This window comes from Pan troglodytes, chromosome 9 (assembly GCF_028858775.2).
Source record: "Pan troglodytes isolate AG18354 chromosome 9, NHGRI_mPanTro3-v2.0_pri, whole genome shotgun sequence".
Lineage (NCBI taxonomy): Eukaryota > Metazoa > Chordata > Mammalia > Primates > Hominidae > Pan > Pan troglodytes.
Genome location: NC_072407.2, coordinates 51229446 through 51255122, shown reverse-complemented (window position 1 = coordinate 51255122; position 25677 = coordinate 51229446). Strand labels below are relative to the sequence as shown.

General features: G+C 47.5%; 2 protein-coding genes across 4 annotated transcripts in view; one reads left to right on the top strand and one right to left on the bottom strand.

The window, feature by feature from the left end:
• Positions 1–1353, top strand: part of ACP2 (acid phosphatase 2, lysosomal) — a 9116-nt gene extending 7763 nt beyond the window's left edge. The window contains 1 exon segment of the mRNA NM_001246489.1: positions 811–1353. Within this exon segment, the coding sequence (NP_001233418.1) occupies positions 811–944 (134 nt within the window). The 3' untranslated portion in view covers positions 945–1353.
• DDB2 (damage specific DNA binding protein 2) lies at positions 502–25677 on the bottom strand. 3 transcript variants are annotated; one of them, XR_010147200.1, is made up of 11 exons: positions 25125–25677; positions 23916–24052; positions 23339–23530; positions 8118–8263; positions 6402–6501; positions 6140–6317; positions 5662–5804; positions 3067–3231; positions 2885–2930; positions 2105–2260; positions 502–1864 (listed from the first exon to the last, which is right to left on the bottom strand). XR_010147200.1 is itself a non-coding variant. In XM_001167874.8 (10 exons), the coding sequence occupies exons 1-10, from the start codon at positions 25249–25251 to the stop codon at positions 2211–2213; spliced, it is 1284 nt and encodes a 427-aa protein (XP_001167874.2). In that variant the 5' UTR covers positions 25252–25677; the 3' UTR covers positions 1843–2210. The 3 variants fall into 3 exon arrangements, 2 of the variants coding, with proteins under 2 accessions (XP_001167874.2, XP_009458619.1); XM_001167874.8 differs by having other exon boundaries at positions 1843–2260; XM_009460344.4 differs by lacking the exons at positions 5662–5804; positions 6140–6317; positions 6402–6501; positions 8118–8263 and having other exon boundaries at positions 1843–2260; positions 25125–25414.

Here is a 25677-nt window from a genome sequence, read left to right as displayed (position 1 = left end):
TGACTCTTGATGATCCTAGCATGTGCCAGGCTTATCCCCACATCTGGGCCTTTTGCCCTTCATCTCCTCTGCCCTGTGATACTCTTCTCAGATTGTTGTATATCATTCATTGACTCCAGGTCTCTGTTAAACTTCTCACTTTCTCAATGATGCCTTCCCTGCTGACCTACTTTGCTTTGTCTCTCTGTATCACGTTCGTCACTGACCTGTCACTCCTAATTTTTTTTTTTTTTTTTTTTGAGACGGTGTCTCATCCTGTCACCCAGGCTGGAGTGCAGTGGCGTGATCTCGGCTCACTGCAACCTCTGTCTCCCAGGTTCAAGCAATTCTCCTGCCTCAGCCTCCCGAGTAGTTGGGATTACAGGCGCGCACCACCATGCCCAGCTAATTTTTTGTATTTTTAGTAGAGACGGCATTTCACCACGTTGGCCAGGCTGGTCTCAAACTCTTGACCTCAGGTGATCCACCCACCTCGGCCTCCCAAAGTGCTGGGATTACAGGTGTGAGCCACTGCGCACGGCCAACTTTATTTAGTAGAGATGGGTTTTCACCATGATGGCCAGGCTGGTCTCCAACTCCTGACCTCAGGTGATCTGCCCACCTCAACCTTCCAAAGTGTTGGGATTATAGGCGTGAGCCACTGTGACCAGCCCATTTGCTTATTTATTACATCCCCTCTCCTAGAATGTAAACTCCATGAGAGCAGGGACTCTGTCTTGGCCACCTCTGTGTATCTCCTATATGTCAGAACAGTACCTGGCATATGATGGAACGCTGACATGACCTTTCTCTTGCCTCCCCCATGCCCAGAGGTGATCGTGGCCTTGGCTGTATGTGGCTCCATCCTCTTCCTCCTCATAGTGCTGCTCCTCACCGTCCTCTTCCGGATGCAGGCCCAGCCTCCTGGCTACCGCCACGTCGCAGATGGGGAGGACCACGCCTGACAACCACTCAGCCCCCTTCCCTCCACCTCCTAGGGGAGGTGGGCTGGGCCCTCGCTCCTGACTGTTGCTGCTCCCCAGCCCATGGACAGGAGATCCTGGGTTGGGCCTCCCTCTGATGACCCCAGCCAGATGAGCGAGTGGGGCTCAGCGTGGCCCGTGGTGCCTGTCACTCAGCATTCCCATGCCTGACGTTTACCAAGTGCTGTGTTGGACACTGGCTTTCTCCAAACAGGATTTGCCTCCTCCACGCTCCCTACACACCTGAGATGTAAACTGGCAGTCAGTGTTCACTCAGGACCTAGGATTAGAAAATGGCAGAGTTGGTGCTGGATCCGCCTTGCACTTCTATCAAGCCCTGTTCTTTTTCCTCCAGCCTGAAGTCTTTGGCAAATAGCTCAGAGGGACACGGTCTTGCCTCTCAGTGCTTATTTTAGCGGGAAAAACAGCTAATACCAGGGGTACAAACATTGGCTCCCAAGGAACTGGATCACCCAACAGCCAGCCAGCCACATTTCCCTGTGTCTGGCTAGAGCCACCATTAGACTCAGACAGAATGCTTCAGGAATCGTTGTGACCCCTTCAACTGGAGCAGGATGGAAGGTTGTCTGTACTTGGGAGGGAGTGGGGAGTGGTGGGAATGGAGTTGCTTGTCACACGAATCAGGAAACTGCTCTCCCTCAGCTGGGCTGGGGTCTCCAGGGACCTGAGCTACATGCAGGTTGTGAGCTGGGAAAGAAAGTTCTAGACTGTGGCCCAGAATAGGGCTGGGGCAGCTCCCAGAGAATGAATAGTGCTGTTTCCTATTGGACTGATAGTGCTGTTTCCTGTGCCTTTTCTTCATTTCTGAGACGCAAGAAGCTCTCTGACCAGGTCACTTCTGGAAGATCCACGCAGAAGCTCAGTCGGTATGGTTTTATTGGCTATATCAAAAGTGAGCACAAATCAAATAACTGCTTGATCCCTCTGCTACCACCCACTGAGAAGAGAAAAGTCATTTAGTTCCAAGATAACCTTGGTTCCAGGCTAGATACAGAGGGGCCCTTGGGACAGCTGTGTCACCCACTCTGGAGCAGTCTCTGGAGGCAAGTCCAGAGCATTAACATAAAAGTGTCCCAGTCCCACAGTGCCCCAGGACCCAGCACCCCTGCTCCAACCCTAACCTTGGATACTTTTGGCCCTTTAACAGATCGCCACCTCTGCTTGCAGGACTTGATCCCATGTGTGGGCTCCAAGGCCTTGTCTGGCCCACACCTTCTTTAGTGTCTCTCACTTCCGTGTCCTGGCTTCCTCCTGGCTCCAGATGAGAATGTGGTAACCTAGGAAGAGTGAGACCAGTCTGACTTACACCTTCTGTTACCAATCTCTCAGAGCCTGGGGCTGGCCCGCAAACCTATGATTTGGTAAAGAAATACTAGGAAGGCCGGGCGCGGTGGCTCAAGTCTGTAATCCCAGCACTTTGGGAGGCTGAGGTGGGCGGATCACAAGGTCAGGAGACCGAGACCATCCTGGCTAACACGGTGAAACCCTGTCTCTACTAAAAATACAAAAAATTAGCTGGGCGTGGTAGTGGGCACCTCTAGTCCTAGCTACTCAAGAGGTTGAGGCAGGAGAATGGCGTGAACCCAGGAGGCGGAGCTTGCATTGAGCCAAGATCACGCCACTGCACTCCAGCCTGGGGGGACAGAGCGAGACTCCGTCTCAAAAAAAAAAAAAAAAAAAAGAGATACTAGGAAACTGGACAGTCGCCAGGCATTGCATGACCAAGACAAAGCCAGAGGAATGGAGGGCCTTGGCTATAGAGACCACTGTCTCCCAGCCATCTTCTTCGTGGGCCACTGCCCTGGGGTGAATGTGGCAGGGCAGGGCTGAGGCTGGCCCGCACTGAACCTTGGGAAGTAGGATCGGACTTGGCAAGTCAGAGACATTCTCCTCCTACTCACCCATTGCAGAGGCCAGCGTGTCCCCCATGGGATTGAATTCATTAAGCTGCAGAGACAAGAGTGTCAACATGAGGAGAGGGTGAAGGTATTAGCAGAGACACCTGATTTCTGGTCACTTTTGGTCAATAAGGTAGGTTGAATCCCTGCTTCCTCCCATCATTATTTGAGGACCCAAGCCTCACCGAACTGATGCCAGAAGATTCTGGGTCATAGAGCTGACACATCATCTTCCCTGAGTTTCCATCGAACACATCGATCGTCCTCAATTCATAAGGGGTACAACTTTTGAAATTAGGATCTGGGTATCGGCCCACAACAATGAGGTTGTAGCGAGGATGCCAGGCTGCCTAGGAGATGGAGAGGCCGGCCATGAGGGTAAACACAGAACATGATCAAGGGGGACATCAAAAACAAATATGAACAAAGAGGAACATCAAAAGTATTCTTTGGGCTGAGTGCGGTGGCTCACACCTGTAATCTCAACACTTTGGGAGGCTGAGGCAGGCGGATCACGAGGTCAGGAGATTGAGACCATCCTGGCTAACATGGTGAAACCCCGTCCCTACTAAAAATACCAAAAAAAATTAGCTGGGTGTGGTGGTACATGCCTGTAGTCCCAGCTACTTGGGAGGCTGAGGCAGGGGAATCACTTGAACCCGGGAGGCGGAGGTTGCAGTGAGTGAAGATCATGCCACTGCACTCCAGCCTAGGTGACAGAACAAGACTCTCAAAAAAAAAAAAAAAAAAAAAAGTAGTATTTGCCAGTAACAAGCCAACCTAATAATGGAGATAAGTCTTACAGAAAACTACAAGAATGGTTTTAGGTTGTGTGTGCCTCTGGCATTGCACATTTTTAATCCCTAGCTGGCCTCCCTGGCCCTTAGGGCACCTTCAGGCCTTCTCCCTCATTTGCATTTCCTAAGATCATACCAACTGATAAACGTTTTAACATTAGCCTGACCCAGATACTGACCTAAGAGGCCTACAACAAAGCAGAAAAAGCCTCTGGTGACCAAACCCTAACAGGACTTGAGTTCTGGAGGAGCCCCACTGTCATCCCGTCTCCATCAACACGAATAACTAAGAGCTGAGTGTAAAATTGCTAATGGCTAAAAAAGAGAAGGAAACCCACATTCCCCAGATCACCCCACTAAAAACAAATCTGGCAGTTATTAAAATGGCAGAATTGGATGGGATTTTCCTAAACTTCTCAAGGAAGTTTTGAAGGAAGAAAGACATGGTTAGCAGGAAGGAAGAAATAGTACATGCGAAGGCTTAGAAATAAGTCACAAATCACACACAGGAAGCTGTAATGACTTACGACACCTGGCTAGATACAAACTGGGACATGCAGACAGATGGATTATCGGGAACACTGATGGATTAACAGGAACACCAACTGGGGAAGGATTCTTGACATTATTTATTAAGAGCTTGGATGTGATTGAGGTACGTGGGGGCCACTCAATATTCAATCATCATTTATTGAATACTTACCAGTACTTACCAGGTGCTGGGCATGGGGCCAAGTGCTTTAAGTATACTGACTCATCTTCACAACAACCCTATCAGTTAGAGACTAGTATTCCCTTTTTGCAGATGAGGAAACAGATCCAAAATATAAGTAATTTGCCCAAGGATTCTGAGGGTCTGGCTGCTGGAAACTGGCGCTCCCCACCACTATTCTGAACTGACCAAAGAAGTATAGGCATAAAACCTGAAGATCTGAAGAGGATCTGTAGTTTTGGAAAAGAATGCAGAACTAGCAGAGCTCAGTCTGCATGGGGGCTCAGGCAAAAAGGCATCAAAGGACTTGAAAGCTATTAGTGTTGGGGACTAATGATAGAGAAGCTATTAACAAGAGCCTGAGAAAAGGTGGGAAAATAAAAGACTTATTTTTATTATTAGAAGCACTGAAACCTGCAAGACAAACTAAGAAGGCAAAGTTGCCAGGCGCAGTGGCTCATGCCTGTAATCCTAGCACTTTGGGAGGCCAAGGTTGGGGGATGGCTTCAACCTAGGAGTTCAAGACCAGCTTGGGTAACATGGCAAAACCCCATCTCTATAAAAAATAAAAAAATTAGCTGGGTATGGTGGCGCATACCTGTAGTCCAATCTACTTCCGAGGCTAAGGCGGAAGGATTGCTTGAACCCAGGAGGTTGAGGCTGCAGTGAGCTATGTTTGTGCCACTGCACTCCAGCCTGGGTGACAGAGCAAGACCGTTTCAAGAAGAAAAAAAAAAAAAAAAAAGGATAAGCCTGGGTAACACAAGAATACCCTGTCTCTACAAAAAAAAAAAAAAAAAAAAAGTGAGGCAGGAGGATCGCTTGAGCCTGGGAGATCAAGGCTGTAATGAACCATGATTGCCCCACTGTACTCCCACCTGGGTGACAGAGCGAGACCCTGCCTTAAAAAAAATAATAAAATAATAAAAAATGAAGGTTTGTGGGTCAACTGTACACAGGTAACTGAAGCTGAGAAGACAGAACAGAGGGTCAGGATCTTAGAAAATTCTCACAGTGAGATCAGAGCTGGGCTGAAAAAACTCAGAAAAATATCTTATCAGCGAGACAGAAAGAAAACTCAACCATATGGGATGGCAGAAGTGGGATAAAAGGAAGAGAGAGAGCCAATGGGTAAGAGATGCTCTGTGCTCGGGCCAGGAGCGATCTGGGGTGGCAGGCTTACCACATCAGCCCTTCCCCACTGTGGGCAGACCTGCTCCGGCCTCATGATCACAGCCTCCTTCTGCGAGCTCCTTCCCACCGCCACTCACCTTGATGGGTGTGAGGTGCTGGAAGTGACGGTGAGGGTGCGGGATCAGGCCCAGGGGGCAGTCCCACTGGGAAGCAGAGTAAACTCGGATCTCGCTCTTCTGGTCCGTGGTCAGGAGCCGGGCTCCATCGGGACTGAAACAAGCTGGCAAAGTGAAAAGCCCCTGAGCTGAAGGAACCACAAGCCCTCTGTGGTCCTGGCCGTGCAGGCCTTCTCCTGCAGGGGTACTCTCCCTCCCACTCCTCTCTAGACAGGAGCGGAAAGGAAGAGGTGAATCTGGGCTGTGAACAACAACAAAAAAATTCTGGAAACTCAGCAGCTGATGGGGATAGCCACAGCCACAAAGGTTCCCAGACATCAGCTTGGCAGACGCTATCAGGGGTAAAGGTTTGATGTAGTGGCTTCCACACTGAGGGAAAACCCCAGCAGTGGTCAGACAGGCAGGGTCTGCAGGAGAGATGAGGTCTGGGATATCACACCTGCGTTGACAGGATGCCTGTGCGGCAGCGAGTAGAGGAAGCTGGCTTTCCCTCTAACCTGGCGCAGGTCCCAAATTTTCACTGTTTGATCTACGGAGGCTGTGGCCAGGAACCAATCACAGCATGGGTTCAGGGCCACATGCGTCACTTTCTTTTTGTGCATTCTGAGATTCCAAAGCTGCAGAGAAGAGCTCGGTTCAGGTGGGGACACAGAACCGAGGTGGGGGTGAGGGAGGGAAAGGCAGGACCTCGGAGAACGCACCTCTTTGCCGTCCATGTTCAGCAGGATCACGTTCCCCACGTTGTCTCCTGTGACCACCATTCGGCTACTAGCAGACACATCCAGGCTACAAAACCAGATGCTGGAGGGAGAGACTGTGTTGTAAGATTCTTGGGGAGAGAGATAGTCCTATTTACTCACTGTTGCCGCTCCGGTGACTAACCCACAGCGGGCATTCAATAAATATTTGTTGAATGAATGAATAACTGTCTTGCCGTGGATTCCTAGTGAGGAACATTCAGACTGCTCTACCGTGCAGACAGAGGGGATGGGATAATGGGGCTCAGAAATCTGTCTGGTTACGGCTGGGCCCAGGATCCCCAGCTCCTAAGAGTCCCTGAAGCAGACAAAGCTTATACCATAAAGCAAGCCCTGAGGCACGCCTGCCCCCCACACCCCGGGTTCTGAGCAAGCCTCCTTTACTGCTCTCTCCTTTCACTCTCCACCCTTTAGGCCAAAGGAGACACAAGCCAAAGAGGGATTGCCTGGCCCTGTTCCTCAGAGCTGGCTAGAAAGGCACTTCTGCCCCCTTCTGAACACTGAGGGAAAAAACACAACCAGGAGCTCTTCTGGTCCCTCAAAGCACTGGACTGGGAGGCTGACTAGGGGGGTGCTTCAGGGATCCTGCTATTCAGCCAGAAGAGCTCAGCTCACAGTTTTTCTCTCAAACCCTCAAATCCATGCTACACTGCCTTTTGCCATCCCCTATGAATATCTTCAAGCAGGAAGATTTCTTGCGGAAGAGTAGCCTGGAGCCTTGTCTATCCAATCGCCTGCTGAATTGCGTGCGCATGCACTCCTCATCCCTGTGGGACAGCCCAGGATCCAATCCAATGCTAGTTACACCCCAGCACCCTCACTTAATTCCTCAGGGAGCAGTCAGAGTCACGGCTCTAGCTGGAAATCAAAGTGACGGGTATTCTGTAATTTTTTTTTTTTTTTTTTTTTGAGATGGAGTTTCGCTCTTGTTGCCCAGGCTGGAGTGCAATGGCGCCATCTCGGCTCACTGCAACCTCTGCCTCCTGGGTTCAAGTGATTCTCTTGCTTCAGCCTCCCAAGTAGCTGGGAATTACAGGGGCCTACCACCACGCCCAGCTAATTTTTTGTATTGTTAGTAGAGATGGGGGTTTCACCATGTTGGCCAGGCTGGTCTCGAACTCCTGACCTCAGGTGATCCACCCACCTTGGCCTCCCAAAGTGCTGGGATTTCAAGCATGAGCCACTGCACCCGGCCGCATTCTGTAATTTCTCCAGCCACTTTCTCTTGGGAAGTCCAGAGCACTTTATGGAAAAGATTCCATCCATGTAAGCTTCCACCCAGGAACAGGTCAGGTCATTACACCACAGTGAGTGCAGGGAATTCAGTCTCAAGTTCTGAGCTGTTGCTCCATTCTCTAGGTGGCTTTCTGGGTCCACGCCATGCTGGCTTATCTAGTGAGGGTCAAGGTCCAGTCTAATACAGGTATGACTTACAGAAGAGCTGAGGCTCCAGAACACTTTCCCAAAGCAGTAACCCACCTGGACCAAAGTGAGGGCAGCCAAGGAGCAGTTTGAGAAACAGAAAGAAGGGCGGAAAGTGGCTGACATCTTTCCTTTCTTCCCTGGGCCAGGCTGGGTTAAGGAAATGGGATCTGGATGCTCTTGCCGGAACTACACCTAAGCTTAGAAGCCCTTTCCCCTGCTAGTTAAACTACTCACTTGATGGTGTCTGAGCTGGCAAAAACTCGTAGAATGTTGCCTTTAAAGTCTTGCAGCCTAGTTGTTCCCTCCATTGAGGAGGCGTAAAACTGGTTGGTATTGAGAGGGTTAAACTTCAGCCCAGTGATGCTCCCTCCAGCTCCAATCTAACACGAGGAAGGAAAAAGCCAATGAGTGATGATGGGCCTGGCAGTGAGGAACCAGGCCTGGGCACACATGCTGCGCCGTCACAGAAGCACCCCTCGAGCAGCGCTTGGGGCCAGGTCAGCTTAGACACTAGGACGCTCTCCACAGGGCCTTCACTTCTTTTTCTTTTCCTTTGAAATAGGGTCTTTCTCTGTCACTTAGGCTGAAGTGCAGTGGCACAAACACGGCTCACTGCAGCCTCAATCTCCTGGGCTCAAGCGATCCTCCCACCTCAGCCTCCCAAGTGCGTGCCACCATGCCCAGCTAATTTTTGTATTTTTTTTTTTTTTTAAGATGGGGTTTTGTCACGTTGCCCAAGCTGGTCTTGAACTCCTAAGCTCAAGCGATCCCCCTGCCACGGCTTCCCAAAGTGCTAAGATTACAGGCATGAGCCGCTTTGCCTGGCCCCTTCATTTCTTTCTTTTTTTTATTTTTATTTTTATTTTTATGTTTTTGAGATGGAGTCCTGCTCTGTCACAACCTCGGCTCACTGCAACCTCTGCCTTCCAGGTTCAAGAGATTCTCCTGCCTCAGCCTCCCAAGCAGCTGGGATTACAGGTGCCCACCACCACACATGGCTAAATTGTATATTTTTAGTAGAGACGGGGTTTCACCATGTTGGCCAGGCTGGTCTGGAACCCCTGCCCTCAGGTAATCCGCCACCCTTGGCCTCCCAAAGTGCTAGGATTACAGGCGTGAGCCACCGTGCCCCGCCTCCCTTCATTTCTTAAGGCTTTATTTTTACTTTTTTTTTTTTAATTAACATATAGCAAATTTGGGATATAAAGTTCTCTGAATTTTAACATATGTATAGATTTAAATAACCACCACCCAAATCAGGATGCAGAACATTTGCAACAGCCCAAAATCTCCATCGTGGTATCCCATTGTAATCACACCCTCCCCTCGCCCCCAGCCCCTGGCTGATCTGTTCTCCATCACTATTGTTTTGCCCTCATAGAATGTCCTATAGACCGAGCACAGTAATCCCAACACCTGAGGAGACTGAGGCGGGGGGATTGCTTGAGGCCAGGAGTTCAAGACCAGCCTGAGCAATATAGGGAGACCCCATCTCTACACACACACAAAAAATTTAGACATGGTGGTAGGTGCATGTGGTTCTAGCTACTCAGAAGGCTGAGGTGGGAAGATGACGGAAGCCTGGAGGTCGAGGCTGCAGTGAGTTGCGATCGAATCACTGCACTCTAGCGTGGGTGACAGAGCAAGACCCTGTCTCTAAAAATAAAATTAAATTAAATTAAAAATAGAATGTCACGTAAATGAATTAGGCAGTATGCAACCTTTTGAGACTGTCTTGTTTCATTTCACTCATCATGCCTCTGAGATTCATCTGAGTTTGCTGTATCAAGAGCTCATCTCATTTTATTGCTGAGGTATTCCATTACAGGGATGTGCCGTAATTTGTTATTCCCACAGTGCTCTCTTTAGAAGAGCTTCAGCTCAGAGCAGTGGCTGAGTTAGGAGGGCAGGAGTCAGATCTGTGCCCCTTCCTATTCTTCCAGACATTCCAGAAAATGATGATGAAAATAATCATGAGAATATCAATGGCTTAACCTTATTAAGTGCTTACTATGTACTAGGCACTGGTTTTTTGGGGGGATTTTCTTTGTGTGTGTGTGTTTTTTTTTTTTTTTGAGATGAAGGCTTGCTCTGTCGCCCAGGCTGAAGTGCGGTGGCACAACCTCAGCTCACTGCAGCCTCCACCTCCTGGATTCAAGTGATCCTCCTGCCTCAGCCTCCTGAGTAGCTGGGATTACATGCCCACACCATCACACCCAGCTAATTTTTGTATTTTTAGTAAAGACAGGTTTCACCATGTTGGTCAGGCTGGTCTCGAACTCCTGACCTCAGGTGATTGGCCTGCCTCGGCTTCCCAAAGTGCTGGGATTACAGGCGTGAGCCACTGCGCCCGGTCAGGCACTGTTTTAAGAACTTTACATCCCCAAGATGTAAAGTTCTCCACTTGTCCGCCTTTCTCCACCTTTTCCACTTCTTCTTTACGCTGCAGCTATCCCAGCCTCACAGACCTGTACAAGTTCTTCTATGCAACAACCACTTAGCTATCACAACATACTAACTGGCACATTCCCTTCCCTCTATAAAACGTTCTAACCTCACGGTCATTCTAATGCTTATGGTCTGCCAAATGCTTGCTGGTAGTATGACAATCTTCGGCTCCCTCCAGTTGAGTTCTATGCTTACCAAACCAAGGGTTGGTTGTAGTTGTTCTCAAACCTGTTTATTCCAATTGTATCTTTTATTGCAATTAACACCAAATTTAATTAAGCATGTAAATTGATGAAATACATGCAAAAACAAAGGCCATTATTACTACTATAAAAGCCGTGTTGAAAGCTTTGGAAGAACTTGATAATGAGTTGCAAAAATAATAGCTATTGGCTGGGCACAGTAGCTCACATCTATAATCCCAGTATTTTGAGGGGCTGGGGCAGGAGAATCGCTTAAGGCCAGGAGTTCAAAACCTTGATGCAGTGGTGCAATCCTGGCTCAGCGTAGCCCCAACCTCCTGGGCTCAAGCAATCCTCCCGCCTCAGCCTCCCAAGTAGCTGGGGCTATAGGTGTGTGTCACCAATTTTTTTTTTTTTTTTTTTTAGAGACAGGGTCTCACTATGTAACTCAGGCCGGTCTCAAATTCCTGGGCTCAAGCAATCCTTCCACCTCAACGTCCCAAAGTGCTGTTACAGGCATGACCCACTGGGTCCAGCCTCTATAAAAAATTATTAAAAATTAGCTGGGAGTGATGGTGCACACCTGTGCTCATAGCTATTCGAGAGGCTGAGGTGGGATGGTGACTTGAGCCCAGGATTCAAGGCTGTAGTTAGCTATGATCCTGCCACTGCATTCCAGCCTGGGTGGCAGAGCAAGACCCTGTCTCTATTAGGAAGAAAAAAAAAAAAAAGAAGAGCCATCAAATTAAGCATAGGGTGAGATACTTATAAAAGATTAAGGTAATAAAAATGTAAAAGGAATCTGCAATCAGATTGCTTCACAACTGTCTTACTTTGTATACTGAAAACCTTAAATTCGTATCAATGTCTTCAATTCAAAGTCAACACCACAGAGTTGATTCGAGTTTCTCTCTTTCCATGTTTATAATTCCCTTCTTTGACAGTGAAAAATGTGGTTCCCATTTTACTCAATATACTTACATATTTGATTAATCTCCTTGTATGTAACCAGTCTTCCACTATTGCTGCCACACACTCCCCAAATGCACGTCTTCCTTAGGATGCTTGGACTCTTTTACCCTCCCGAGGGCACAATCACCCTCTCCCCTCTCTCCACTCCCTCAACCATGCAGACACAACTTCCTTGCCCACATCAGGCGCCACGGCCGCCCCTCTCCATGCAAAAGCCCTGCTCACCCCACTTGACTCCGCCACCCCACTCTAGGTCTCCCTGTGGTTCAGCATCCTCAACCCCACTTCAGACTTCACTATTCCATGCCCGGCCTCCTCTACTCTTCACCCCTGCCTGCATGGATGCCCTTCTGATCTTGTTTGGGCCCAGTCTCTATGTACTAAGCTGCCACCTGCCACCTGTAATGACATTCACCTCAGCTTCAGGGGCCCCAGCATCTGGCACTTCCAGCACTGTAGCCTTCCCACTACGTAAACATCCATCTTGCTTGATCCTACCTAATGACTTTTGGTTTGAACTGTTCAGGAAGGGAAAAAGAAGATGAAGAAAGAGGAAGATAGATAGATAGATAGATAGATAGATAGATAGATAGATAGAAATTTCTTTCTTTTTTTTTTTTTTTTTGAGATGGAGTCTCACTCTGTAGCCCAGGCTGGAGTGCAAAGGTGCGATCTCAGGTCACTGCAACCTCCGCCTCCTGGGTTTAAACAATTCTCCAGCCTCAGCTTCCCAAGTACCTGGGATTACAGGCTCACGCCACCACGCTTAGCTAAGTTATGTATTTTTAGGAGAGATGGAGTTTCATCATGTTGGCCAGGCTGGTCTCGAACTCCTGACCTCAAGTGATCCGCCTGCCTCGGCCTCCCAAAGTGCTGGGATTACAGTCATGAGCCACCGGACCTGGCTGAGGAAGAGATATCGATCTTTCCTTCCTTTTTTTTTTTTTTTTTTTTGAGACAGAGTCCCATGCTGTTGCCCAGGCTGGAGTGCAGTGGCACAATCTTGGCTCACTGCAACCTCTGCCTCCTGGGTTCAAGCAATTCTCCTGCCTCAGCCTCCCGAGTAGCTGGGATTGCAGGTACCTGCTACCATGCTCGGCGAATTTTTGTGTATTTTTAGTAGAGACAGGGTTTTGCCATGTTGGCCAGGCTGGTCTTGAACTCCTGACCTCAGGTGATCTGCCCACCTTGGCCACCCAAAGTGCTGAGATTACAGGAGTGAGCCACCGCACCCAGCCAGATATTGATCTTAAACCCTCCGTCTCCACAGACTAGAAAAAGAGGGAATAATTCCCAAGCTAAAGAGGGCAGCATAATTTTTTTTTTTTTTTGAGACAGAGTTGTGCTCTGTCGCTCAGGCTGGACTGCAGTGGTGCACTCAGCTTACTACAACCTCTGCCTCCTGGGTTCAAGCAATTCTCAGAAATCAGCATAATCTTTTTTTTTTTTTTTTTTTTTTTGAGACAGAGCCTCACTCTGTTGCCAGGCTGGAGTGCAGTGGCACGATCTCACCTCACTGCAACCTCCACTTCCCAAGTTCAAACGATTCTCTTGCCTCAACCTCCCGGGTAGCTGGGATGACAGGAGTGCGCCACCATGCCCAGCTAATTTTTGCATATTTAGTAGAGACGGGGTTTCACCGTGTTGGCCAGGATGGTCTCCATCTCCTGACCTCATAATCCGACCGCCTCGGCCTCCCAAAGTGCTGGAATTACAGGCGTGATCCACCGCGCTTGGGCAGAAATCAGCATAATCTTGATACACAAATGTGACAAGGATTTGGCCAATTTTACACATGAACACAAATGCAAAGATCTTAAAATATTTGCCAGCTCAATCCAGTAATATTTAAAAACGATAAATATGTTATGGCCAGGATGAACTTATTCCAAGAATGCAAAGTTGGTTTAACTATTAAAAATCAATTGGGCCAGCTGGGCGTGGTGGTGGGTGCCAGCTTCTTGGGAGGCTGAGGCAGGAGAATTGCTTGAACCCGGGAGGCGGAGGTTGCAGTGAGCCAAGATTGCGCCATTGCACTCCAGCCTGGGTGACAAGAGTGAAACTCCATCTCAAAATTAAAAAAAAAAAAAAAAAATTCAGGCATCAAAAGAAACAATCGACAAAGTGAAAAGGCAATCTATGAAGTGGGAGAAGATATTTTCAAATCATAGATCTGATAAGAGGTTAATATCATGGCCAGGCGCAGTGTCTCACACCTATAATCCCAGCACTTTGGGAGGCCGAGGCGGGTAGATCACCTGAGGTCAGGAGTTCAAGACCAGCCTGGCCAACATGGTGAAACCCTGTCTCTACTAAAAGCACAAAAATTAGCCGGGCATGGTGGCGCATGCCTGTAATCCCAGCTACTCAGGAGGCTGAAGCAGGAGAATTGCTTGAACCCAGGAGGTGGAACTGCAGTGAGCCGAGATTGAGCCATTACACTCCAGCCTGTACAACAGGAGCGAAACTCCATCTCAAAAAAAAAAAAAAAAAAGGTTAATATCCAGAATATATAAAGAACCCCTACAAAACAACAACAAATAACCCAACTAAAAAACAGGCAAACAGGAGTTCAAGACCAGCCTGGGAGACATAGCGAGATCCAATCTCTATTAAAAAAATTTTTTTTTAACTTAGTAAGTCCTTTCTGTAAGAGACAGCGAAAAAAACAAAACAAAACAAAGTTAGCAAGGTATGATGGTGAGCACCTGCAGTCCCAGTTACTCGGGTGGCTAAGGCAGCAGGATCACTGGAGCCCAGAAGTTCGAGGCTGCAGTGAGCTATGATTGTGCCACTGTACTGCAGCCTGGGTGACCAAGTAAGACCCTGTTTCAAAAAAAAAAAAAAAAAAAAAAAAGGCAAAGGACTTGAATAGACATTCCTTCAAAGAAAATATACAAATGGCCAAGAAGCACACGTAAAGATGCTCAACATCACTAATCATTAGAGAAATGCAAATGAAACTACACTGCTATCACCTCACATCCCTTAGGATGGCCACTATCAAAAAAACAGAAAAGGCCGAGCATGGTGGCTCACACTTGTAATCCCAGCAATTTGGGAGGCCAAGGCAAATGAATCACCTGAGGTCGGGAGTTCAAGACCAGCCTGGCCAACATGGCAAAACCCGTCTCTACTGAAAATACAAAAATTAGCTGGGCATGGTGGTGTGCGCCTATAATCTCAGCTATTGGAGGCTGAGCCAGGAGAATCAGTTGAACTCGGGAGGCAGAGGTTGCAGTAAGCTGAGGCTGTACCACTGCATTCCAGCCTGGGTGACAGAGGGAGACTTCATCTCAAAAAAAAAAAAGAAAATAAATGTTGGTGGGGAAGTAGAGAAGTTGGGACATTTGTACACTGCTGATGGGAACATGAGATGGTATAGCCAGTATGGAAAACAATATAGCGGTTCCTCAAAAAATGAACAACACAATTACCATTGATGAAGCAATCGTACTTATTGGCATAAGCCCCAAAGAACTGAAATCGGGGTCTCAAAGGGATATCTGCACATCCATATTCACTGCAGCATTATTCACAATAGCCAAAAGATGAAATCAACCAAAGTGTCTGTCAATGAATAAACAGATAAACAAAAGGTGGTACACGCAAACAATGGAACATTATTCAGCCTTAAAAAAGGAAATTCTGCCACATGCTACAACATGGATGAATCTTAAAACGCTGCATTAAGTGAAATAAACCTGTCACAAAAAGACAAATACTGTATGATTCCACTTAGATGAGATATCTAAAGTAGTCAAACTCACAGAAACAGAAAGTAGTACTGTGGTTGCCAGGGGATAAGGGGAGGGAGAAGTGGAGACTTGTTCAGTGGGTATAGAGTTTCAGTTTTATAAGAAAAAAGTTCTAGTGATCTGTTGCACAACAATGTGAATATAGTTAACATTACTAAACTGTACACTTAAAAATGGTAAAGATTGTAAATTGTTTTACGTGTTTTCTACCAGTTGTTTTTTTGTTTTTTTTAAATAGAGATGGAGTCTCGCTCTGTTGCCCAGGCTGGAGTGCAGTGGCATAATCTCGGGTCACTGCAACCTCTGCCTCCCGGGTTCAAGTGATTCTCCTGCCTCAGCCTCCCCAGTAGCTGGTATTACAGGCGCCCGCCACCACGCCCAGCTACTTTTTTGTATTTTTAGTACAGATGGGGTTTCACCATGTTGGCCAGGATGGTCTCGATCTCCTGACCTTGTGATCCGTCCACCTCAGCCTCCCAAAGTGCTGGGATTACAGGCGTGAGCCACTGAGCCTGGCCCACAATTTTTTTTAAAAAAAGCAGTATTACTTGTTAGAGGTTTTTTTTTTTTTTTTTTTTTTAAAGACACAGGATCAGGCCAGGAGCAGTGTCTCAAGCCTGTAATCCCAGCACTTTGGGAGGCCAAGGCGGGTGGATAACTTGAGGTTAGGAGTCTGAGACCAGCCTGGCCAATATGGTGAAACTTGGTCTCTACTAAAAATACAAAAATTAGCTGGGCGTGGTGGTGCACACCTGTAATCCCAGCTACTCAGGAGGCTGAGGCAGAAGGGTTGCTTGAACCTGGGAGGTGGAGGTTGCAGTGAGCTGAGATCTCATGCCAGTGCACTCCAGCCTGGAAGAGAGAGTGAGACCTCATCTCAAAAAAGAAAGAAGAGGAAATAATAAATATGAGGAGAGAAATGGAAGACATGAAAAAAAATCCAAATTAAACTTCTAGAGGGGATATACAGTATCTGAAATGAAAAATACGCTGGGCTACTTTGCCTATGGAGCAGCCCTGCTCTGCACAGGCAAGAAAGAGAAGAGAAAAGGAAGAGGAAGAGAAGAGAGAGAAAGGAACGAAGGGAGGGAGGGAGGGAGGGATTGACAGCAGAAGGTTAGATATTACAGAAGTAAAGATCAGTGAACAACTGCACAAAATGAAACAGGGAAAAAGACAAAAATGAACAGTGCATCAACCACCTGCAAGACCATATGTAATTGCAGTCCCAAGAAAAAAAGAACTGTTCTTTTTCTTCATTTTGAACTCTTTGTAAGAAATAATAGGTTGGGCAAGGTGGCTCACGCCTGTAATCCCAGCACTTCGGGAGGCCAAGGTGGGTGGATCACTGGAGGTCAGGAGTTCAAGACCAGCCTGGCCAACATGGTGAAACCCTGTCTCTACTAAAAAAATAAATAAATAAATAAATAAATACAAAAATTATCCAGGTGAGGTGGTGGGCACCTGTAATCCCAGCTACTCGGGAGGCTGAGGCAGGCAGAATCGCTTGAACCCTGGAGGTGGAGGTTGCAGTGAGCCGAGATTGTGGCACTGCACACCAGCCTGGGCGACAGAGTGAGACTCTGTCTCAAAAAAAAAAAAAAAAAAAATCCATAAATCAAAGAAGCTTAGTGATCCCCCCACAAGCACATCATAATCATTTTTAAAGTGACCAGAAGAAAAATTACATAGACAGGAACATAAGGATAGTAGCAGACTTCTCATCAGGATGTTTTGTTTTGTTTTGTTTTTAATTGAGACAGGATCTTGCTCTGTCACCCAGACTTGCCAGCTCACTGAAGCCTTGTCCTCCTGGGCTTAAGCAATTCTCCCACCTCAGCCTCCTGAATAGCTGGAACTACAAGTTCGAGCCACTAGCTAATTTTTAAGATTTTTTTGTAGAGATGGGGTCTTGCTGTGTTTCCTAGGCTGGTCTTAAAGTCCTGGCCTCAAGAGGTCCCCCAGCCTCAGCCTCTCAAAGTGTTGAGATTACAGGCATGAACCATTGAGCCCAACTAGAAATCATCTTTATTTTTATTCTTTATTTATTTATTTATTTTAGATGGAGTCTTGCTCTGGCACCCAGGCTGGAGTGAAGTGGCCGATCTCGGCTCACTGCCAGCTCTGCCTCCTGGGTTCACACCATTCTCCTGCCTCAGCCTCTCAAGTAGCTGGGACTACAGGCGCCCACCACTATGCCCGGCTAATTTTTTTTGTATTTTTAGAACAGACGGGGTTTCACTGTGTTAGCCAGGATGGTCTCGATCTCTTGATCTCGTGATCCGCCCGCCTCGGCCTCCCAAAGCGCTGGGATTATAGGTGTCAGCCACTGCGCCCAGCCTTATTTATTTATTTTTGAGACACAGTCTTGCTCTGTCACCCAGAATGGAGTGCAGTGACACCATCTCGGCTCACTGCAACCTCTGCCTCCCAGGTTCAAGATTCTCATGCCTCAGCCTCCCAGGTAGCTGGGATTACTGGTGAGCGCCACCACACCCAGCTAATTTTTGTATTTTTAGTAGAGGCGGGGTTTCATCATGTTAGCCAGGCTGGTCTAAAATTCATGATTGCAAATGATCCACTTGCCTTGGCCCCCCAAAATGCTGGGATTACAGGCATAAGCCACAGTGCCCGGCCTAGACATCATCTTTAAAGTACTGACAGAAGAAAACTGCGAACAAATATATTGTACGCAATAAATACAATTTTAATTTATCAATTAAAAAATAAAAGTTAAATAATTTTAAAAACTGTGAACCTAGAATTCTATACTAAGCAAAAACATCCTCCCTCAAAATAAAGGCAAAATACTTTTCGAGATAAACAACAGTGGAAAGTATTTATCACCAGTCTGCATTATAAGAAATATGAAAGGAATTTCTTCAGGCAGAAAGAAAATATTACCAAAAGGAAATCTGGATCACATGAAAGAATGAAAGCACTGGAAATGGCAATATGTGGGCAAATAGAAAAACCTTTTCTCATTTAAAAAGTATCTTTAAGACATTCCTACTCTATAATCCAGCCATTCCACTGCTAAGTATTTACCCAAGAAAAATGAAAACATATATCCACACAAATACTTGTACGTGAATGTTCACAGTCGCTTTATATGTTGCATTCAAAAACTAGAAAAAAATTCAAATGTCCCTGAACCGGTAAATGAATAAACTGTATCATATCAGTACAATGCGGCTGGGTGCAGGGGCTCACGCCTATAATCCCGGCACTTTGGGAGGCTAAGGCAGGAGGATAGCTTGAGGCCAGGAGTTTGAAACCAGCCTGTGCAACACAGTGAGACCTCTGTCTCTATAACAAAATTTTAAAATTAGCCAGGTATGGTGGCCTGTGCATGTAGTGCCAGCTACTCAGGAGGCTGAGGTGGGAGAATCGCTTGAGCTGAGGAAGTTGAGGCTATGCTGAACCATGATCATGCCTGGGTGACACAGCAAGACCCTGTCTTAAAACAAAAAACAATGAACCATTATTCAGAAAGAAAAAAAAAACTACACATAAAAATGTAGATAAATTTCAAATAATTATACTGAAAGAAGCTAGAACAAAAACAAAAGAGCATATATTCTATGATTCTATTTATATATAATTCTAGAAAATGTAAATTAATTTCTAAAGATAAAAAATAGATCAGCAGTTTACAGTGAATAAGATATTGGGTAGAGAGGGGTGGATTACAAAGGGGCATAGATAACTCATCTATCTATCACTCTCCAAATATACTACAAAGCGTGGGGAAATGGGAGTTATTTTTAATTGTGGTGATGGCTTCACAGTTGTACACATATGTCAAAACTCATCAAATTGTACAATTTATTCTTTTTTTCTTACTGCTTCTCTGGAGTAGGACTACCCCATAGGCTGAGAATAGCCAAATTGTACACTTGAAATAGCTGCAGTTTATGTCCACTATACCTCAATAAAGATATAATTTTAAAAACCCAGGCCGGGCGCAGTGGCTCGTGCCTGTAATCCCAGCATTTTGGGAGGCCGAGGCGGGCGGATCACTTGAGGTCAGGAGTTCGAGACCAGCCTGGCCAATATGGTGAAACCCTGTTTCTACTAAAAATATAAAATTCAGGCTAGGCACGGTGGCTCACACCTGTAATGCCAGCACTTTGGGAGGCCAAGGCAGGTGGATCACCTTAGGCCAGGAGTTTAAGACGAGCCTGGCCAACACGGTGAAACCCCGTCTCTACTAAAAATACAAAAATTAGCTGGGCATGGTGGTAGGCTCCTGTAATCCCAGCTACTCAGGAGGCTGAGGCAGGAGAATCATTTCAACTCAGGAGGCAGAGGTTGCAGTGGGCCGAGATCGTGCTACTGCACTCCAGCCTGGGCAATAGAGTGAAACTCTGTCTTAAAAAAACAAAACAAAACAAAAATTAGCTGGGTGTGGTGGTGTATGCCTGTAATCCCAGCTACTCGGGAGGCTGAGGCAGGAGAACTGCTTGAACCCAGGAGGCGGAGGTTGCAGTGAGGTGAGATCGCACCACTGCACTCCAGCCTGGGCGACAGAGCAAGACTCAGACTTGGAAAAAAAAAAATAGTGTACACATGCACAGAGGGATGCTGAAAATGGGGATTTTGGATCATATTTAATTTATTTTTTATACTTTTCTCTGTATTTTATGATAAGAATACACTGTTTGTTTTTTGAGAGATGGAGTCTCGCTGTGTCGCCCAGGCTGGATGGAGTGCAGTGGCACCCACCATCTCAGCTCACTGCAACCTCCACCTCCCAGGTTCAAGTGATTCTCCTGCCTCAGATTCCTGAGTAGCTGGAACTACAGACGTGCACCACTACTCCCGGCTAATTTTTGTATTTTTAGTAGAGACAGGGTTTCACTATGTGTTGGTCAGGCTGGTCTCGAACTCCTGACCTCAAGTGATCCACCCGCCTCGGCCTCCCAAAGTGCTGGGATTACAGGCGTGAGCCACTGCGCCTGGCCCCATACATTGTTTTTATAATAGGAATAAAATTAAGCTATCTTCATTGTGAAACTGTAATACATGTTCCCTTGCCAAGGGCCTGAAGAATGTAAAGGTCACAGCCAAGGTCAGATGACTAAAGAAGTGACAAAATGAGGCACTGTTGCTCCTCCAGTAACTGGTCTCAAATCAGCATTCTGCTGTCAGCATCTGGGAGTAAAACCAGACAGGTCTCCTCCAGACTGCCATACCCTTCCTCTGCTCCAACCTAGCTCCCCGCAAATGCAAGCCACAAAATTCAATGCCTAGACCAATCTTCATTACAGTGTAAAGAAAGTTTACACTGTAAAGAAGGTTACACGCATGTCATAAGGTGATGCAAAAAAGAAAAAAAACAATCTCAGTCTGGCACAGGTTCAAAGCACTTGTCATTATCCTGTTAGTCAGGAAGCTCTTCCCCTAGAATACCCTACACTGCTTCTTCCCATCTCTAGGCATAAGCTAAATTCCTCTATTCCCATGTCCTAGACTCCTGGAGAAAACAAGAAAACAAATTTCTTCCTGTCTGAGCTCTGGGTTCTGACTTCAACTTCAAGCTGCCTTATTGGCGGTCACCTGCCTCTTTAGCTGGGCAGGAAACCTACCCCACTCTGTCCGCGCCACTCCTCCGACTGCCTTTCTGGGGGCTTCTGGCACTTGTTCCTTGAACACCCATCTCACACTTTGAATTCCAGTCTCCCACACCTGTCTAACCTGGCCTTTTCTGGTGGTCTGCTCTCCAAATCCCTCCACTTAAGAGACCTCCTGCTGGCTGGGCGCGGTGGCTCACGCCTGTAATCCCAGCACTTTGGGAGGTCGAGGCGGGTGGATCACGAGGTCAGGAGATCGAGACCATCATGGCTAACACGGTGAAACCTCATCTCCACTAAAAAATATAAAAAAATTAGCCGGGCATGGTGGCGGGCACCTGTAGTCCCAGCTACTTCGGAGGCTGAGGCAGGAGAATGGCGTGAACCTGGGAGGCGGAGCTTGCAGTGAGCCGAGATTGCGCCACTGCATTCCAGCCTCGGCGGCGGAGTGAGACTCCATCTCAAAAAAAAAAAAGAACAAATAAATAAATAAAGAGACCTCCTCCTGGGTTCCCCCTCATGTCTACCTTTAAACCAGAGCTAGAAAAATAGTGGACTGAAGCAGAATTCAGCTGAGACGTGTGTTTAATTTCATTCAGTGCCAATATTAAGACGTTCTAGAGGCCCAGCACAGTGGCTCAGCCCTGTAATCCCGAGCAATTTGGGAAGACAAGTCAGAAGGATTGCTTGAGGCCAGTAGTTTGAGACCAGCCTGGGCAATATAGAGAGACCACATCTCTAAAAATTAGCCAGGCGTGGTGATGCGTACCTGTAGTCCCTGCTACATGGGAGGCTGAAGCTGGAGGATTCCTTGAGTCAGGAAGGTGGAGGCTGCAGTGAGCTATGGTTGTGTCACTGCACTCCAGCCTGGGTGACAGAGCGAGACTCCGCCTCAAAAAAAAAAAAAAAACTTTTAAATGGTTAAGGTGATACATTTTATGTTACGTGTATTTTACAATTTTTTTTAAAACTCAAGATATATTAAATTTAAAAAATGAGGATTTGTGTCTTTGTTTGAGAAAAATCACATCTGATATCAAAAGACCTACATTTTTGCACAACAGTCATCTCTAGTTTATCCCTGACCCTACCACCATACATTCTTTTTTTTTTTTTTCCACTCTGGCTTCTGGAGCCATATAAGTTTGTGACTCCTGCTCTAAACCCAGTGTCACTTTTCACAGCACAGCCCTCCAATGTCAGCCACCAGCTGGGCTGGCTAAAGGTCCTAGAGGGGACGATACACTCACCCCTCAGCAACGGATGATAAACTCTAGCACAACAAAGACCCCCAAGAACTCTGTGCCAAACCTCACCCAGTCACACTATGTCTTTCCTTCTTTTCTCTCCATTTATCTAATACTGCTCCTCCTCGCTCATCCATGGAGTCTTCTTTATTGACTCCAATTCACAAGGAGTTCTTCCTTCTTTCACATTCTGTAGCACTTGGCATCTGTATTGTTAATTACCTCGTATGTATACATCCCATCTGCTCAATTACACTTCAAGCCCCTCACTCATTCAACAAATATAAAGCAGCTACTCTAGGCCAAACTTTGTTCCAGGCACTGGGAATAGAATGGTGAACCAGAAAGGAAAGGTCCCTGCCATCAGTGGGCAAACATATAAATAAGCATCAGATCTCAGACACCGATCAACACTTGGGGGAAACATGAAGCAGGGTAATGATACAGGGAATGACGGTGGAGGAGTGGGATCTACGTTATGAGTAAGGACAACCAGCGAAAGCCTCTTTGAGGAGGTAGAATCAGCAAAGACCTGCAGAGAAGACGCCAGCCATGAGAAGACCATGGGGGAAAAGCACTCCAGTCAAAGGGAACAGCAATTACAGAGACCCGGTTTCAGGAATAGAAACAGCTGGTGTGGCTACAGCATAGAAGTCAGAAAAGACAATGGCGTAAGATGAGGTCAATGTGGTAAGAAGGGGCTTCAATTCTTTTTTTTTGAGATGGAGTCTCGCTCTGTTGCCCAGGCTGGAGTGCAGTGGCGTGATTTCGGCTCACTGCAACCTTCGCCTCCCGGGTTCAAGCGATTCTCCTGCCTCAGTGTCCCAAGTAGCTGGGACTACAGGCGCACACCACCACATCCAGCTAATTTTTTGTATCTTTAGTAGACACGGGGTTTCACCATGTTGGCCAGGATGGTCTCCATCTCTTGACCTCGTGGTCAGCCCACCTTGGCCTCCCAAAGTGCTAGGATTACTTTGTGTAATGGTGCAATCTTGGCTCACTGCAACCTCTGCCTCCCGGGTTCAAGCAATTCTCCTGTCTCAGCCTCCTGAGTAGCTGGGATTATAGGCGCCTGCCACCACACCCAGCTAATTTTTGTATTTTTAGTAGAGACGGGGTTTCACCATGTTGGCCAGGCTGGTCTTAAACTCCATACCTCAGGTGATCCACCCACCTTGGCCTCCCAAAGTGCTGGGGTTACAGGCGCGAACCACTGCACCCAGCCAACAAACACTTCTTTAGCACGACCTGGCATGGGGAACTGCTCACCCCTTTGATGAAGGTGGGTTTGTCCTTGATGCCAAAATTCCAGAGCATGATATCTCCCCCTTTGGAACCCACAGCCACGGTGCTGGGGTGAGTTGGGTGCCACGCCAAGGATGTAGCCCTCCTGTCAAAGGGGGCAGCCTTTTGTAATATCCGGTAAGAATCCAGAGTGTGCAAAAAGGACTGCTGGAGCCCCTGCCACAGAAAGAAATGAATTAGGTTGAATTAAAACCCAAGTTCTGGGTGAACTGCCAATCTCTGCCTCCTTCATAGATGAGCCCTAGATCCAAGTCCTCCCACCAAAGGAAAGCTAACTGCCTGCCCTGTGCATGAAAATATTTGCAATGTACACGAACGAATAATCTTGGAAAGCAAAAGGGGCAGAGTGCATTCCAGCTGGGACCTTTACAACATAAGACATTTTTTACCTGGCTGAGTGCCCAGTAGGCCAGTCACCACAGTCTGGGTGATCGGACCACTCTGACAAGCTGGTGAACCAAGCCATCATCTAATTTGGGAGCATGCAATAGTAAAAATGCACGTGCAAACCCTTGAGGACTTGAGGCAAAAAATGCCTTACCTGCTGGACAGATGGCCAGGAAGCTCTGCCCAGCTTATGCTGGTGGAGGGTCCTGACGATGCTGCGGCATGGTGGCAGGATCTGTGGGCCAGCCAGCCCCACCCAGAGGCAGTCTGAGTCACATCTTCTGCTAGGACCTGCCAAGCAGAACAGACATATTTTCCTCTCCAATCTCACGAAAGGTTTTTCTGCTGAATTCCCCGAAAGGAAGCCTTGTTTCATTCGGCACGGTTAATCTCTGTCTCATCACCTCCTGCGGCCTTTCCATGTCTGTGTGGTCTCAACGAGCACCAGAAATAAAAAAATGAGTGAGGATTTGGCCCCTTCCCCAAAACACTCCCACAAACAGTAAGTCTGAAGTGAAAGTAAATACAGTCGTGCAGGGTTCCTGAGACCCCAGCCAAAGAAACACACAAGAATAAAGTACACTGCAGAACTCTTCCCAGTTTGGGCTGCAAAACTCGAGATGGGACTGGGTCACAATTTTATAAATCACATATAATGCACAATAAAAAGATTTTAGGGCAGCATGGCAGAAGTCACCGTTTAGGAAAAGAAGGAATAGGAAGGCCTGGAAATGCTCTTAACTAGGTTACTTCTGGGGAGGTAAGTGAAATTAGAATAGCAATAAAGCAACAACTCCTGATCACCAAACTGTATTTGAGGACCCAATCACTATAGGTCCGACGTCTTGACAACCAATTCTTTCTTCTCATGGACAAAAACCACTTGATTAACAAGCCCCAGCTCGTTTTTGAGTGTCTCGAAACTCCTTATAGCCCCAGGTTCAAGCCCCAGTAAACCTCAGAGAATGAGCTTTCTAAGGAGGAAGGAATTGGGGGCTCTCACAACTGACCACCGAGGACGTGCAGCTAACAAGCGTGACTATGAAATCCAGCACACACAGCGCCAGGAAAGGTAGGATTCTCTGAAGCCGTCCTAACTGTGCAAGAACCCTGATACGAACAAGGAATCTGACAAGTCCGTGTGTCTGTTGTTACGGAGCTCATCTGCTTCCTGTTACCTAGCGGGAGAGGTGTTGAAACCTAAACACTCTGGTGTCAAAGGACCTGCAGGTAGAATGCACAGCCGGAGGCACCCGTGACCTGCGCGGGCCTCGGGAGCCTCGGAGCACCCATCCCCCGCTGCAGCCTCCTGCGCGAGCACCCTAAAAGGCGGAAATATTCAAGCAGCAGGCACAGGCAGTACCGGAGCCCTTCGCACAGAGCTTCTTGGCCTCGGGCTCCAGCTCCAGGGGACTCCTGCTCCTCTTGTTCCTGGGGCGTAATACAATCTCGGAGGTCTTCTGGGTTTCTGGGCGTTTCTTGGGAGCCATCGCGTCCTCCGTGTGAAGGGGTACTGTGCTCTATGCGAAGATCATGGAGGGAGGATTGAGAGGCCTCTGGGGAGAAACAAGGCGGGGACTACAAAACTGCGGGGCCACAGGTAGCCGAGCTAAGCCAACTTCCCGCCAAACATGCCCAGGGCTTGTTCAAACCAGCTTGGAGCTCCGGCCCCACCCGTCTCGGAGACCCCGCCCCTTCCTGGAAGGCGGGGGCGCGGGGAGGGGGTGGTGCCAAGGGGCGGTGCCAGCGCTCCCGGGAGGGGCGGGAACTGCGCCAGGGCCTGTGCCAGCCCGGGTCAGCTGACCTCCTTGGAGCAAAGATGGTCCCCGGCTTTATGGATTTTTTTTTTTTTTTTTTTTTTTTTTTTAGCAACAGGGTCTGGCTCTGTCGCCCACCCTGGAGGGCAGTGGGGCGAT

Bases quoted from the DNA above. Each gene is read 5' to 3' on its own strand.
- DDB2 (XM_001167874.8), bottom strand. From the start codon at position 25,251: ATGGCTCCCAAGAAACGCCCAGAAACCCAGAAGACCTCCGAGATTGTA. The intron at 6,502-8,117 runs GTGAGTAGTTTA...CTCTCCCTCCAG, and splicing joins GCCAGCTCAGACACCATCAA to CATCTGGTTTTGTAGCCTGG. The intron at 2,931-3,066 runs GTGAGGCTTGGG...TTGTCTCTGCAG, and splicing joins AATCTTCTGGCATCAGTTCG to CTTAATGAATTCAATCCCAT.